This window comes from Setaria italica, chromosome VIII (genome assembly GCF_000263155.2).
Source record: "Setaria italica strain Yugu1 chromosome VIII, Setaria_italica_v2.0, whole genome shotgun sequence".
Lineage (NCBI taxonomy): Eukaryota > Viridiplantae > Streptophyta > Magnoliopsida > Poales > Poaceae > Setaria > Setaria italica.
The window spans coordinates 28146676-28160948 of record NC_028457.1 but is presented as its reverse complement, the minus strand read 5'-3'; the positions used below and the strand labels follow the sequence as shown (position 1 = coordinate 28160948).

The 14273-nt window shown below is 42.2% G+C and overlaps 1 protein-coding gene across 1 annotated transcript; it reads right to left on the bottom strand.

Annotated features, from left to right (window-relative positions):
* Positions 1 to 3215: 3215 nt before the first annotated feature.
* On the bottom strand, positions 3216 to 9042 carry LOC101778752 (kinesin-like protein KIN-7L). The gene is made up of 14 exons (XM_004979379.3): positions 8753 to 9042; positions 8425 to 8633; positions 8194 to 8307; positions 8029 to 8110; positions 7878 to 7945; positions 7701 to 7763; positions 7465 to 7607; positions 6422 to 6524; positions 6232 to 6312; positions 5877 to 5945; positions 5734 to 5793; positions 5490 to 5642; positions 5043 to 5273; positions 3216 to 4007 (listed from the first exon to the last, which is right to left on the bottom strand). The coding sequence occupies exons 1-14, from the start codon at positions 8922 to 8924 to the stop codon at positions 3531 to 3533; spliced, it is 2025 nt and encodes a 674-aa protein (XP_004979436.1). The 5' UTR covers positions 8925 to 9042; the 3' UTR covers positions 3216 to 3530.
* Positions 9043 to 14273: the final 5231 nt, after the last annotated feature.

The window sequence follows — 14273 nt, the reverse complement described above, 5'->3', positions numbered from 1 at the left end:
TTTTGGGCTCGTTGGCATTTGTCTTTCTCTGGGTTGTCGTTTGTTCAGGGCCTTGTCCAATTATGCTCCATTATGGTCCAATTTCTTGTGAAAATAGAATGTCCTCCAAAATACAATGCATATGCGAAAATGGCCCGTTTATTAGGTATGATCAATAGTTTAGGTATTTAATTCAAGTCATTATTAAAGGTAAACAGGGGTAAAAAGGAGTCATTAACGAGTGCTAATAACAAGTACCATGGCCATTCATGTATTTTACTCTTCTTTAAACTCCACAATCTCCGTAATATCCGAATGATTCTCTGGAACTCCGAAGCTCCCATAGTAGCACTGTAACACACTAGGTTCTAATAGCACACTAGCTCATTCAACGACTTGGCAATTTAACAATACATCCACCATGTGAGAACCTGGTGAACATTCTTTTTTCAGTATCTTAAAAGAAGTTGTTCTGGGATGGGAGAAGTATGGTTGTCTTGCATGCAGAGCCAAATTTGCATTCATGAGGACTAAGACATGCATGGTAGCTCTTCCCGCATGATCAAATTTTCACTGAGTGTAAATATAATGGGTCTATGAAGTTAATTAAAACCATTTGGAAATCGTTGTTAGCCCACTTCAAACTCTGGTCATTTAAATTCTAAGAAGGGCTGATGGGTTAGCTTGATGAGAGGTACCAAAAATTGGTACCTGGGGGTACCAATATTTTGATGGAAACAGGAGGGGATTGAGATCATATCCCCTACTGGTGGGGGTACCAATATTCAGTGCACTGCGTGAATGGATGAATTTCTTGTAGATTTAGTTAGTCGTGAGTTGCATGTTTCTTAGTTGAATTTTCAAATTTCAGACAATGGAACTTGGGAAAAAGATTTAGTTGTTGGAAGACAATGGAACAATAATGGACATCTGAGCTTGTTCTATCTCCAGACCAGCTGTGTGATTGGGCTTATCTCCGTGTAGTATATGTAAATTTTCGATCTTGATATCAACGTAGTGCGAACATCCGTGTCTAATTATGCTGCACAAACACTTTAGCACCTTCAACATGACTGACACCTGCACATCAAGTTCATAAGATCAGGGAACGTGCGTGCCTAGCCTAGCTATAATTAACCAATGCAACGCAACCGTGCAGGCTGTCCAGTTGACTAGGCCTGTAAAAAATTACTAATCCACGATATGCATCCAGATTGCAAGCCTGTCAAGCGATGAGTTGTAACTTAACAATTAATGCATCCACGCGAACCTGATGGGCGTTTTCAATGTCAGCTCCAACCCCAGTGCTTCCCTATATATTGCAGCCATGGACGCCACTTCAAGAACCATCAACTCCAGCACCACAAAATTAAGCACGCTGATCTCTGATTAGCTTTCTTGTGGCACACCACATATAGCTCCACAAGTTCGTTGATGGCAGTCATGGCCAGGAACACCGTCTTGCTCCTCGTCCTGGTCGCCACCGCCGTGCAGCTGTGCTCCGTCGTGCCTCCTGCGGCGGCGGATCCCGCCAGCGGTGCTGCCGGCTCTCAAGGCAGCGCTGGTGGTGCCGGTGCCGTCACCAGCCTTCCCAACGGCGTCGCTAGCAACAAGGACGCTGTTGGTGCGACCGGTGGCGTCGCCAACAGCCTCACTGGCTCCCTTGTCGGTGCGGGTGCCGGCCATTAACAGAGACGCAACTGATTGGCCCACATACGTTGATTCGTGGTTGTGCAATGTGCATATGCATGCATGTCTGTATTTGTACGTGAGAGGGAGCGTGTCTGCAAGCTTTGGCAGCTTGCCATCAGTCCCCTTGGTTGCCATCGTCTGCACCACTTGTTTGTAATTTATTGCATCGATATATTTACGTGTATTGTCAATTGCTCATGATAAAATTCTACCTTGTTTTAGTTGAATTTTTTGTGTATATATTGATGTCTTGTATATGTTGTGGATATGTATGCATGTTCGGCATGCTAGCGAGTGGTTTATATACGGTTTTTGTTTGAACATAATCAGTTGAGAATGCTATATGAGTTGGTTATGTTTACTTTACATGCTTCTGTTCTCATGATAAAATGGTTTCTAAATTTTTGTGTCTCATATAGAAAATTGTGTTTATTAGATGCAATCTAATTCAAGTAGTATGTATATGTTGTGATCATTTTACTTGTCTACAATTAGCGCATCAAATTGCTTCTTCTCTCGATTGGGTCACTAGTGGTTCATGATTCTATCCGGTGCAAGCTAACCAAAAAAATTCCTCTTTGGCCTCGTGTAAATTTCTCTTCACCTCTTTTCATATCTTAATCTTGAAAAGAAATCTTACTGCTTTAGAGTGAGTAAAACTGGAAGAAAAATAAATGCTCTCTTGTGAAGGGGCCATGTGGCGTCCTAAATTAGGATACTTAAAAGCAAAGTCTCCAAGAAACGACACAAGATAAATATGTATCAAATTAATTTAATATGCGGTGTGAATTTTCCACTTTTTAGGAGTTGAATTGGTCGGTGTATGCAACTCAATACATTAAGCATCAGTTACCCTACTAATTTTATCCAAAGTCAGACAGCTCCATAGGAAACCATCATTCGAGGAGAAGAACCTAACCTTAGTGTCACTTCCAAAGGGGCGACACCGGCGACACCCCTAACTCCTACCGCTGCACTCCACAAAACCACATCTTTCGCCTCGCCACATCCCAAGAGGGCTACCTGGAAGCCCAGCAGCAACGATGACGGCGGTGGCAAGGCAAATCACAAACTTATCTCCTTTTCCTTATCGTTTTCTCCTCTCTATGTTCCAGTCTGAAGTAATGGCAAGTCGGCGACTATAGCGGTACATTGGGTAACGCTAGGGTGGATCCGCCGCCTCCTCAACCGAATACAGCTGCTCCCTCGTCCTTCATGTGTGTCTCCACGGAAACATAGGAAACTGGGTGACAGTTGGAATGATCACATGGTCCCATATGGGGAAACATCTCAATAAATTTATCGATTCAGCCACCGGGACATTTTTATGGTAAGCTTAACACTCCATTCTTTTTTCATTATCCTGGACAGTGTTGAGATAGAGAAAAGGTCGTGATATGTTGTGTCAATGCCTGTTGGCCTCGGTGCATTTGAAAAAGGTCATCGTGTATAAACTAAGAATAGTGGTGAAAGCACTTTTTTTTTGTATTCGTACCCAAAGCATTGAGTACGGAATAGTGGTCACAGCAACAGATGACCTACAGTGCACTTGGGACAGGGATTTTTGTGAATGTTTGTACACTCATGGCAATCTGACTGGTTTATAAACATTACTTAACAAACACACCACGTTCACAGGTCAAATACATTTGACGCTAACTCAACACTAGTGGCAGAGGCAGCCGATGTTTCCTTCAGGTTTACACGCAACTTCCATATCGCTTGCACACACTTTTTACCCGTATCCCACTGAAACTTTTCACACACAAGAGATCCAGCACACCTATAGCCAGCGCATAGATGCAGTCTGTGCAGAGACATTTCTTACCCAGCAGTGTGCACGCGTCTCAACTCAGCCATCAAGGAAGGGTAGCGACGTGCGAGGCCTTGCAGTTTTCCAGGATCGCCTTGGACTTGGTGTACAGCGAAGTGAGCTGCCCTTCCCGCTGCGAGAAGGCACGGCTGATCACCCGGATGTCCTGTTTCAGCTCCTCCATCTTCTGCCTCTCCACGCCCAGCTCCCCGGCCAACTCCTGCTTCTCGATGGCGAGGCGCTCGGCATCCTGCCTAGACTTGGAGAGCTCCCTCTCAAGCAAAGCGCACGTAGCCTTTGAGTCCTCCAACTCAGCCTGCTTCTCGGCAACAAGACGGTCAGCCTCGCGCTTGGACTCGGAGAGCTCCTGCTGCAGGGACGAGTTCTTGTCCCTCAGCAGGTCGCACTCCTTCTCGAGGGCCTCACATCTCGCATTTGATTCCTCCAGCTGTTGCGGGTCAGAGATACAGTCCTTTTCTAACTTCTGGCACCTTGCGTCAGTAGGCTCCTCCAATGGCGCAGCCTGAGAGCAGAGCACAAGAAATGGTAGAGAAATATATAGGAAATCATTTCTCAGTTCCAGCATATTTGAACCGAAATAGAAGGACGAATAAGTAAACACGCCCAGAAAAACATTGTTGCTTATGTTGACTGTTGCATAGTGAGCCAGCCTATGTGCACATATGAAAATGAAATTGATGATGAAAACCCAATTGGACGTTTAAGTATGCAGAGCGCAAGTGCGCAATGGCAAAAGATGTACCTATTAAGCTTGCGACATAGATTGAACACGAGAGACATAGGTTGACAAATAGATAAATGTAGCTGAATTCAACAGCAAATTCAGTAATGCAAAAAAAATATGAGTAGATAGTCTCCTTGGCACGACTATAGGGGTCAAGAAATTACTAAGTTCAACGCTTTCCATTCAATTCATGTACTCACATGACACAGAGATAAGTTTAATCAACCAAAATTCAAACCTCTGGAATATCACAGAACTGAAAGCATAGTCCCCGGCTTCACACTTGGCAAATATACCTCTAGCTAATGGTTCCCCAATCATCAGTATTGAGCATGTATATCTTACATAGATAATATCATTTTGCCAGTTTATTAGCAAGAACAAAAAAACATTATGTGTCCAAAATTAGCATGTATGCTCTGCATTATTACGTTTTGGAATAGCACCACTTGATGGTGCTAATTTGCACCTTCCATCAAGTGAAATTAATGAATAATGATAAGCAGTAGCGATTGGACAAAGTTTTTTCAACTAGTTTAAGTTTGTGTACCCTTGTATGGTCTGTTTTTTAACGTGTAACAGTACCAGTAGGTTCATGGGAGATATGGATGTTAAACCCCCACCTCCCAAGTTCTTGCCCTACTCGCCTCGAATTTGGATGCTACTGAATACAAATTTATCTAGTTCCCCCTTGCTAGTCTAAATTTTTGTAATAATTTATGTCCTAATCAATTTCTGAGATAAAGTCCAAAAAAAATGGGAAGCAGCAATGTCGGAGAAAAATCATAGGATAAGGCTGGTGGAGTAACATACTGATGTTGCGTCTCGTCGCAAGGATGTCTCACGTTTCAGACCAGGAGTCATCTCAAGCATGTCAAGATCAGTAACACAACCTTTGTTCAGGCGCATCCATAGATCTTCGTCTGCAGTATTATCCACATTTTCAGGAATCGGGCTGAACTCAACATCATTTGAATAGCGTGAGCGACATGCAACAAAGCCATCTGGCATATACTTAGAATCTGGAGTTTTCAGTGCATCCAGCTGCAACAGGCAAAACAAATAGTCCCATTAATATCTGGAACTTGCTTATTATAAGTTAGCTGGAAAGCAAGAGGATGAATGTGGCAATGGAGATGGACATTCAATAAATATGCTGTGCAGAGAGCTTTAAGCTTTCAATAATAGCATGAACATGTGAAATGAGATGCTACAAGATTGAAATTATTTGTTACCAGGTTTCTTTTCCATCAAATATACCTGGATCGAGTCAGTAAACTGGTCTGCTAATATGCTGGTATTATCCAGACCCTCTAGCTGCTTCTGTTGCTCAGTCAAATGGTGCTCTAGGGTCATCCGTAACTTCCTTTCCTCTTCAAGTTCCATTGCTAAACGATCGCGCTCAAGCTCAGACTACATGACAAGAATACAGATAACTTTACTAATTTTAGATGAGTTAAACAAGAAGTTGTGTGCTGCACCACAAAATAAATGAGAAACACACCTTGTGCATATCATTGCGTAGTTTTAGTACAACCTGCTCCAACCCTTCAGAATGCGAACCCTGAAATTCATGAAAAGCGCATCAAGACAAGTAACAATATCATACCTACTCTTATGGAGTGATACCAAACTAAGAGCAACTACCTGCAGCTTTTTACGAAGTTCTTCTATTTCCCGTTTTTGCCTCTTCAGCAGAGCAGCATCTGTTAGAATCTGTCATACAGGCAACCATATTAGGTTCTGTTACTTCTTAAAAACCATGATAACAAATTAAATTGAATAATTATATTTATTTCAATAAGATATAGGCAGGATCAATGTTTGGATTAGCTCCAAAGCATTTACATGAATACATTCCAACAATCTGTACTGACATTTTTCACATTGAATAAAATACATTAGAGCAGTGGATATAGACAACTCACAACAAAAGTTCATTTACTTGGATGTTTGGATATAAGACAACTCAAGAATTTTATTTAGAAGCTTTAACACATACCTCATTTACTTGGGCACAATTGCTGACACATTTTGCTCTACTTGCAAATTTAAGAGTTCCTCTAGTTTCCTCAATGTGCATCTGCAGGTTAAATGGTAATTTGTTTAGAATATGCAACAACAAAGAAAATAATAGTATACAGGAAGGTTAGCACTCAAAGTATGTAACAATTACAAACATATATACAAACCTCTTCAGGTGCAGCAGTGCAGATGATAGACGTTTTTGCATTGCCTCCAAGTGCAGGTTGGAGAATACGAGTCAATTTACTATCACGATAGGGAATGTGCCCTCTGCATCAAAAGAATTTTCAACTAAGTTCCATATAGTTATCGATCTTGCAAAGTTTCATATGATCATAACATTCTGTCCATAGTGTAAAGGCAATATAATTAATCCTTTTCTTGCATAAGGTATTCAATTGTTTAACACGGTCCATAGGAGATAACTCTAAGAACATCAAGGCAATAATGGGGTCACTGAAGGAATATTCTTTAAAGCAGTTTGATTGCAGTAGAGCAGTGAACAGTGCATAGTACCAAAAAGGCAAAGAGTATTTCTTTACCAAGGTAAAGGTATCATCTTTTTCACTCAGGACACTGACATGGTTCAAAACTATCCAATGGTGGAAAAGAAATTGCCAACTTCTACTTGGATAATGAATTTATGACTTAGATTATACACCAACTAATGAACTAATTCATCCTAACACTTGGACCCATAAGGTAAACTCAGGATCAACCATTATACGGCAGCAATAGAATCATCGAAAATGAGATATAATCAAGTACATGACTCTTTGATTGATTTGCACTTTAATTCAATACTCCCTCTGTCCCACAAAGACTGTTCGTTTAGCCTTCAAAACTTGTCCCACAAAGAGTGTCCATATAACTTTCAGACAATCCAACAAAGGCCCTCATAATACCTTCTGGCCCAGTTAACGAATCGATCATTTACTCCCACCATCGATGCCCGAGCCAGACTCGCTAAATAAGGAAGGCTAATAGGTCCAACAATTACTGGAAGCATGCATGCATAATTAATTCTACTCAGTAATCCATCCGATTAAGAGTTATTATGGGTACTTTGGACTTTTAGTATTGCTACTATCTTGTCTAAAATTTTCTAAACGAACAATCTTTGCAGGACGGAGGGAGTACAGCCTAACAAAAGGTGGTAAATTCAGGAAACGCATGAGGAAGCCAATCACGCAATCCTCATCAGACACACCTTTGCTTTCCATTCTCACTTAACTTATTGATGACATTCCCAAGCATCAACAAGCTCTTGTTAATATAACCCGCCTCATTCAAACGGACCCCTTCAGTTCCTGTCTTGTTGTTTCTTTCTGACCCAGCTAAGTCCACCAAATTCTAATAGTAAACAACAGGGTTAATCATAAATTCTCCACAAAATTACTTTTAATACATACATGATTCATAGGTATTGGTGGGCAGCACACACACCAAGACAGAGACGCGAATAGGATCCCCAGAGTCTATCTGGTTCTTAGCACTGCTTTCAATGACCTGAGACCAATAGAAAAAATAAAGTTCTAAATTATGTCACTTTCATTAAGCTACACAAAATGGTCTTGAAACATCTTCAATTCTAGAATTAGTTGGGGCTTCAAAATACTATACCATTCTGAAAATAGTGTGGGACCGACTGCTCCGAACATTCATGTTCGTCTCTCCAAAATGCCTGTTTGCTGCCAAAAAAAATAAAAGCGAGTCACCAACAGTTAAATATGTTTCCAAATTGGTGAAAATAAAGCATGTGGACAAAATGTACCTTCTCCAAGCTGGAGGAGCTCAAATACTTGTTCTGAACTGTTCACAATCTCCTCCCGCAAACCAGCTACATACACTCCACGCTATAGACAAACAAGAAATGTTCACTGTTACAAAAACCTGTCTGAAAATTTGAGGATAAACCTAAAAGACTCATTGCATTTACCTCCAGGTTCTCTTTGATCGCCAGCTTCTGGCCCTCAAGTGTCAGGAGATCGTTAATCTCCTCGTTGTAGATCTCCATGTAGGACACCCTGACGAGAAACTCGCGATCATCGGTCTGCCCATGAGACCCAAAAACAACCAATTAATCCCCCGCAACAATAGCAACCACTGCAACCAATCTAAAAAGCGCATCGTCTTGTTCCGGGAGAAGTTAATCGAGCTATCAACTCACCTGACGCACGGTGTCGAAGACGTCGCGGACGGCGCGCGGGATGATGCCGGGGTCGGCGTCGGAGCCGTTCATGGTGAACGTCTTGCCGCTGCTGGTCTGCCCGTAGGCGAAGGCGGTAGCGTTGAACCCGTCGACGACGGCGCCGATGAGGTCCCGGACGACCGTGCCGTAGACCCGCTCGTTGGTCGCCGTTCTGTCGAACACGTGGTCTGCGGAGGCAACCGACAAATCAGCCCAAGGAAGGAGCCACGAGCGCGCGGGGTTAGGGGCAGGGAGCGTAAGGGAGGGAGAGGAAGGTCGGAGGAGGAGGAGGCGGCGGGATCCGTACCGAAGACGAAGGGTGCGCCGGGAACGGGGCCGGCGGAGCGATGGACGAGGGTGACACGGTTGTCGTCGATGCGCCACTCGCGGTCGCCGCCCCCGCCGGCGCCGGCGGGGGAGGGGTCGGCGGCGGCCGGGTTGGGAGGGCGGAAGCGGACGGCGACGGAGATCTTCTCCATGGGATGCGGCGGCGGCCGCCGCGGTAACGCGACGAGCGCAGCGGCGGTTGGTCGGCTCTGGCTGGTCCGCGGTGATTTGGGAGGAGGATTTGAATTTTTCGGTGTGAGCGGGGAGCGGGGGGGGTGAGGGCCAAGGGAAAAGGAGGAGGAGCGTGCGTCGTCGGCGCGTGGTGTGACTGGTGAGGCTTGTGAGGTGGGCTGGGCTCATTGGGCTTACTAAATTACTGGGCCGATAGAGCGTGTCGCGTCTTCTTCCGTGTGGGGGCTAGACGTTTTCTTCTGTTCGTGAGATGTTTGCATATGCAGAAAGTGAATGTAAATCATGAGTGACTTCCGTTTCAAAATAAAATAAAGTAACTCAACATGTTGAATGACAAAACAAAGGTGTGATTTGTCGTTATTATTTTATAATAACACAACAGAAGGGGAACTATCACATAAACAATAAAACGGGAAAGCATTTCCGATCTAGCATGAAGATCCACAGTGACATTTTTTATATTTTTATGACTGTTATTAAGATTATATGTCAGAATAATATTTGGAAAAGAACCTAAGATCTGGTAATAAAGATTCTTTTCATCACTCCAGTCCTTCATTAAAAGGAAATCATCAAAGACAAAAATGTTGAGGCATGTGTCCTTCATTAGAAGGCAATCATCAATGACGAAATGCTAAGAATGTGCCCTTCATAGAAGGCAATTGTCAACGAACAAATGCTGAGATATGTTTGGCAACTTTTCATTTCAAGATACACCGAGTTTAGAGCAACAGCCAATCAGGGCCGGATCACGAAGAGGGGTCTCAGGGGCTCAAGCCCCCCTCTCCCTTGAAAATTTCCATCATGCATGGATTTGAAGGAGTGGTGAAGCCATTGTATGTAGAAAGAAAAAATATGAAAAAAAAAATAAGAGGGTCCTGGGAAGCCCGTCCTCGTCTCCCGCATCGCCGCCCTGGCCGAAAAAAATCTGACTGCAGTTTTGCAAAAATAGGGTGTCTAAGGGGGTGTTTGGATACTAGGTGCTAAACTTTAGCAGTGTCACATCGGATGTTCGGATGCTAATTAGGAGGACTAAACATGAGCTAATTATAAAACTAATTGCAGAATCCCTGTGCTATTTAGCGAGACGAATCTATTAAACCTAATTAATCCATCATTAGCAAATGGTTACTGTAGCACCACATTGTCAAATCATGGACTAATTAGGCTTAATAGATTCGTCTCGCGAATTAGACTCCATCTGTGCAATTAGTTTTGTAATTAGCCTATGTTTAATACTCATAATTAGCATCCAAATATCCAATGTGACAGGTGCTAAACTTTAGCAAGAGTATCCAAACGGGACCTAAGTTACACAAATTTGAAAATGGATGCAAGTGACTGGACTGAGAGATGTATATATCTTAGATTGAAAAGTTTGCAAGCTTCCCTTGAGAATTCTTGGCAATAGGTGGATACCATTAGTTTCTCTAGACTGTACGGATGACATACTGAATCTGTTAGGTTCTTCAGATTTTCGCATATCATTGGATCACATTCCGTTACGTTGAGGTAGCGCAAATGCTTCAGGTATCGGATAGCAGAGATGCAGCCTCTATCATTAATTGAATGTAGTATAAGAGCCCTTAGGTATGTGAACCTGTGTATGTAATATGGAAGTTAGAATTCCAATATTTCAACACAAAGGTTCGTGAATAATTCAATTTCCATCTGGGAAACTTGATTTTGCACCATAAGAAAGCGACCACAGCCTACTGAGCAACAATCTTGTGACTGGTCAGGTTGCCTCGATGCATGACCCAATAGGATTATCTTAGGAGAAGACTTTGAACGACTCTAAAGAAATAAGTGCTGAACTTTATCGGATACAACAACGTTACCTTCATCATCAGCTGTACAGAAGTAAAGCATGTGACTGGCCAAAGACTTTGCAAGGTTCCAAATCATATCGTGCAACCAGCAACCTAAATCCTCGAGATGGTGAAAGCGTGATTGATCTGGAGCCTTAGGTTTCTTTTCACGAAACTTTTCAGCCAATGGCTTTATATACGTTCGACTCGTCAAGATTCTAGTCTTTGAAGAGATGATTAGGAGAAATTTCAAGTGACGACGTGGCTTTCTATCTAGTGGCGGATCCAGAAATGGGGAGCTCATTTTCCCCTTCTTCCTTCCCCTCTCTTGTCCTTCCTCTTCTTCCTTCTCTTTATCCATGGTTGAAAGTTGTTGGGGAGGGGTGGGGGCTTCTTCAGGGTTGGGGGAGCTCCCGCCCCCACGATGGATCCGTCCCTGTTTCAATCAACTCATCAAAAAACTCACCAGCGACCTTCTTCGGATTTTACATCACTTAAGTTGGATATAACCATGAGCAATCCAAAAGTGAATCATTTCATCAAACTCCTAGCCTTTTGGATATCAAGAGCAGAGCAAGAAGAAGAGCAGAGCAAGGCTTTAAGGTTATTTCAGTCATAAGATCCTGTCTATTAGCAATCTTTAAATAAATTAGATTGAATTTTTTTATGAACATAAATTAGCATAAGATGTTTACTGACATTTTTCTCTTGAGCATCTCCAATCGCTACGCCGGTGTTGTTGAAAATCTAGTTCTATGCACTCCAAACAACACATAAATTAAGGGGGTATTTGGATCTTTAGTTCGAATTAAAATTCATGTCACATCGAATATTTGAAGGCTAATTAGGAGGACTAAACATGAGCTAATTATAAAATTAATTGCACAGATGGAGGCTAATTCCCGAGATGAATCTATTAAGCTTAATTAATTCATCATTAGCACATGTTTACTGTAGCACCACATTGTCAAATCATAAACTAATTAGGCTTAATATATTCGTTTCGCAAATTAGCCTCCATCTGTGCAATTGATTTTGTAATTAGTCTATGTTTAATACTTCTAATTAGTATCTAAATATTCGATGCGACAGAAACTTTAGAAGCTCCTAATAAACCAAACGGGACCTAAGCTGCATTGCCGCCGGAGGCTCCACAACAGTCAACAGGAACTTCGTGTTGTGCAACAGATTTTCCAACGCAACACTTACGTTTCAAACTTTCAATGTGATCAGATCACCGAAACATATACACTGCCCTCCCGCCAACCAGCATCCACCCCTGTGCAGCTGTGTCTCCTCCCATTGAACACGCGGCACGTGAATCCAAAGATGAAGTACACTCCGCCACTCCGGTCGAGTAGTACGGCCATTGTTTGCAGAGGACGACCCCGTGCTGCCTGGCAGTCTGGCAGACTTCCACGGCAACAAGTAGTACAGCCTCCAGAGGATTTTCCCACGGCAACAAGTAGCGCTGCTTCCTGAGGATTTTTCTTGAGGGGATCATCGTTGCCCCGACTGAAAAAGAGGGAAATGGATGACTGAAGCCAAAATGGCGCGTATGAAGAAATGGATCGTAATTCGGACAACGTTACTTATCATATTTTAATTTAAATTTAAATATATTATCGAATATGAATGTGAAACAAATAGTTTGAATTCAGATACCTACTTAATTTAAAATATATCAAGTATAAATCTGTCTTATAGTTGCTTCAGTAGAACAACTTTATTGTACAGGTAGGGAGTAAAGTACTCCATGTGCATATAACACATTATACAAAGCTAGCTCACCAAGAATAACATATATATATATATATATATATATATATATATATATATCAATACCATTTCAATAGGTAATAACATTATGGTACTTAATAAAATATAGATTAAATATATAATAATTTCATCAATAAATAAGCTAAAGTATATAAAGTCAGTATGATTAGCCATGTTAAAATCGATCAACATTAATCTTCACGTAACATTAGTGATATTAGATTAATATAAATAGCCTTATTCGTGTAGTATTTAGTCGAAGAGATAAGTTCCATATGGTTTCACTAGATTCTTCATTTCTCACGAGTGGTATATGATATTCCACTTTTCTATTTAATTTGGATAGAGAAAAGTAACAAAAGAATAAAGATAATATTTTTAATAAGAAAATTCCAAATTACTCCGCTCAAGTATAAGACAAAGTCTGAATAACCCCTCAAACTATTTCTTAGTTCAATTTACCCCTATTCTATGTCATTTGGTTCAAATTTATCCCTTAACACAGTTTTTTTTCCCTCCATGCACATGTGGATTTTTAAGTTAAATTTTTGAGAGATGATAGCAGACATCATAACACATGTTAGAAAATTCATCATGATTTTTTATCATTATTTTGATAGGGTATGATTTTAATAATAAACTAATTATTTGGATAAAATTATAAAAAAATTATGATGAAATTTTTCATAATATATATTTTTGATATACATTGTGGTGTCACTACCATCCTGCAAAATTTTGAATTCAAATTCAACTTGTTTATGGAGGAAAAAAAGATAAATTACGTTAAAGGGTAAATTGAACCAAATACCATAGTTAAGGATATATATTGAACCAAATAATATTTTAGGGTTATCCAAACTTTGTACTTTGGCTATACTCGAGGTAGTAATTTGAACTCTTTTTTTCCATTTTTTAATACCTATATATTGAAACTGGATACCAATACGTATAGCCGATTGCACGCAGGAAAATAGGGTTCGGGGGCGGGGCAATTGACGAGCGGAGCGATTGTGTTAAGATGCTAATCGGAGGATACAAAACGATCAACGGCAAGACGACGCGCGAGGCCGACGACGGTTCGTAGACGTCGGGTATGGGACCTTTTCCCACTTAATCATCCTTATTAGTTGTAGAGATAGAGAAAAGTAACAAAAGAATAAAGATGATATTTTTAATATCTGTATCAAAACCGGATACATATACATGTATCCATAACGTTTTAGCTATCTTTTCTACATCTATATCCATCCCTACAGTACTCCTTTAGCACCTTGCGCAGGCGCGTGCATTCCGCTCCCAACACGTATTCGCGTGTTCGCGTATCGTATACAGTATACAGCCAGTCATCAATACGTACGTATACACCCGTGTGTTCCAACGCGGGCCCGCGCGGCCGCGCCGGCCCGCCCCACGCACCGTCACGGGCACGGTGTCCCGCGCCTCGCTCTGACCGCGCGGCGGCACCACACACCCGTCACGTGCGACCGACACTGGCTGAGGCTGACACAGTGCCCATCCCCAGGTCCCCCCAACCCCGTGCCCGCCCCGAGTATTCCTCCGCTTTCTCGGCCGCTGCTCCCGCCCCGGCCGAGCCCGCTGTTTCGGCTCGGCATCTCCCGTCAAAAGAGCAGCCACCTCGCGCCATCCCCTTTGGCTTTCGCCCGCCTTTTCCCCGCCTAGAAACGCGAGCCACCTCGGCGCTCGGCTCCCCCGCAC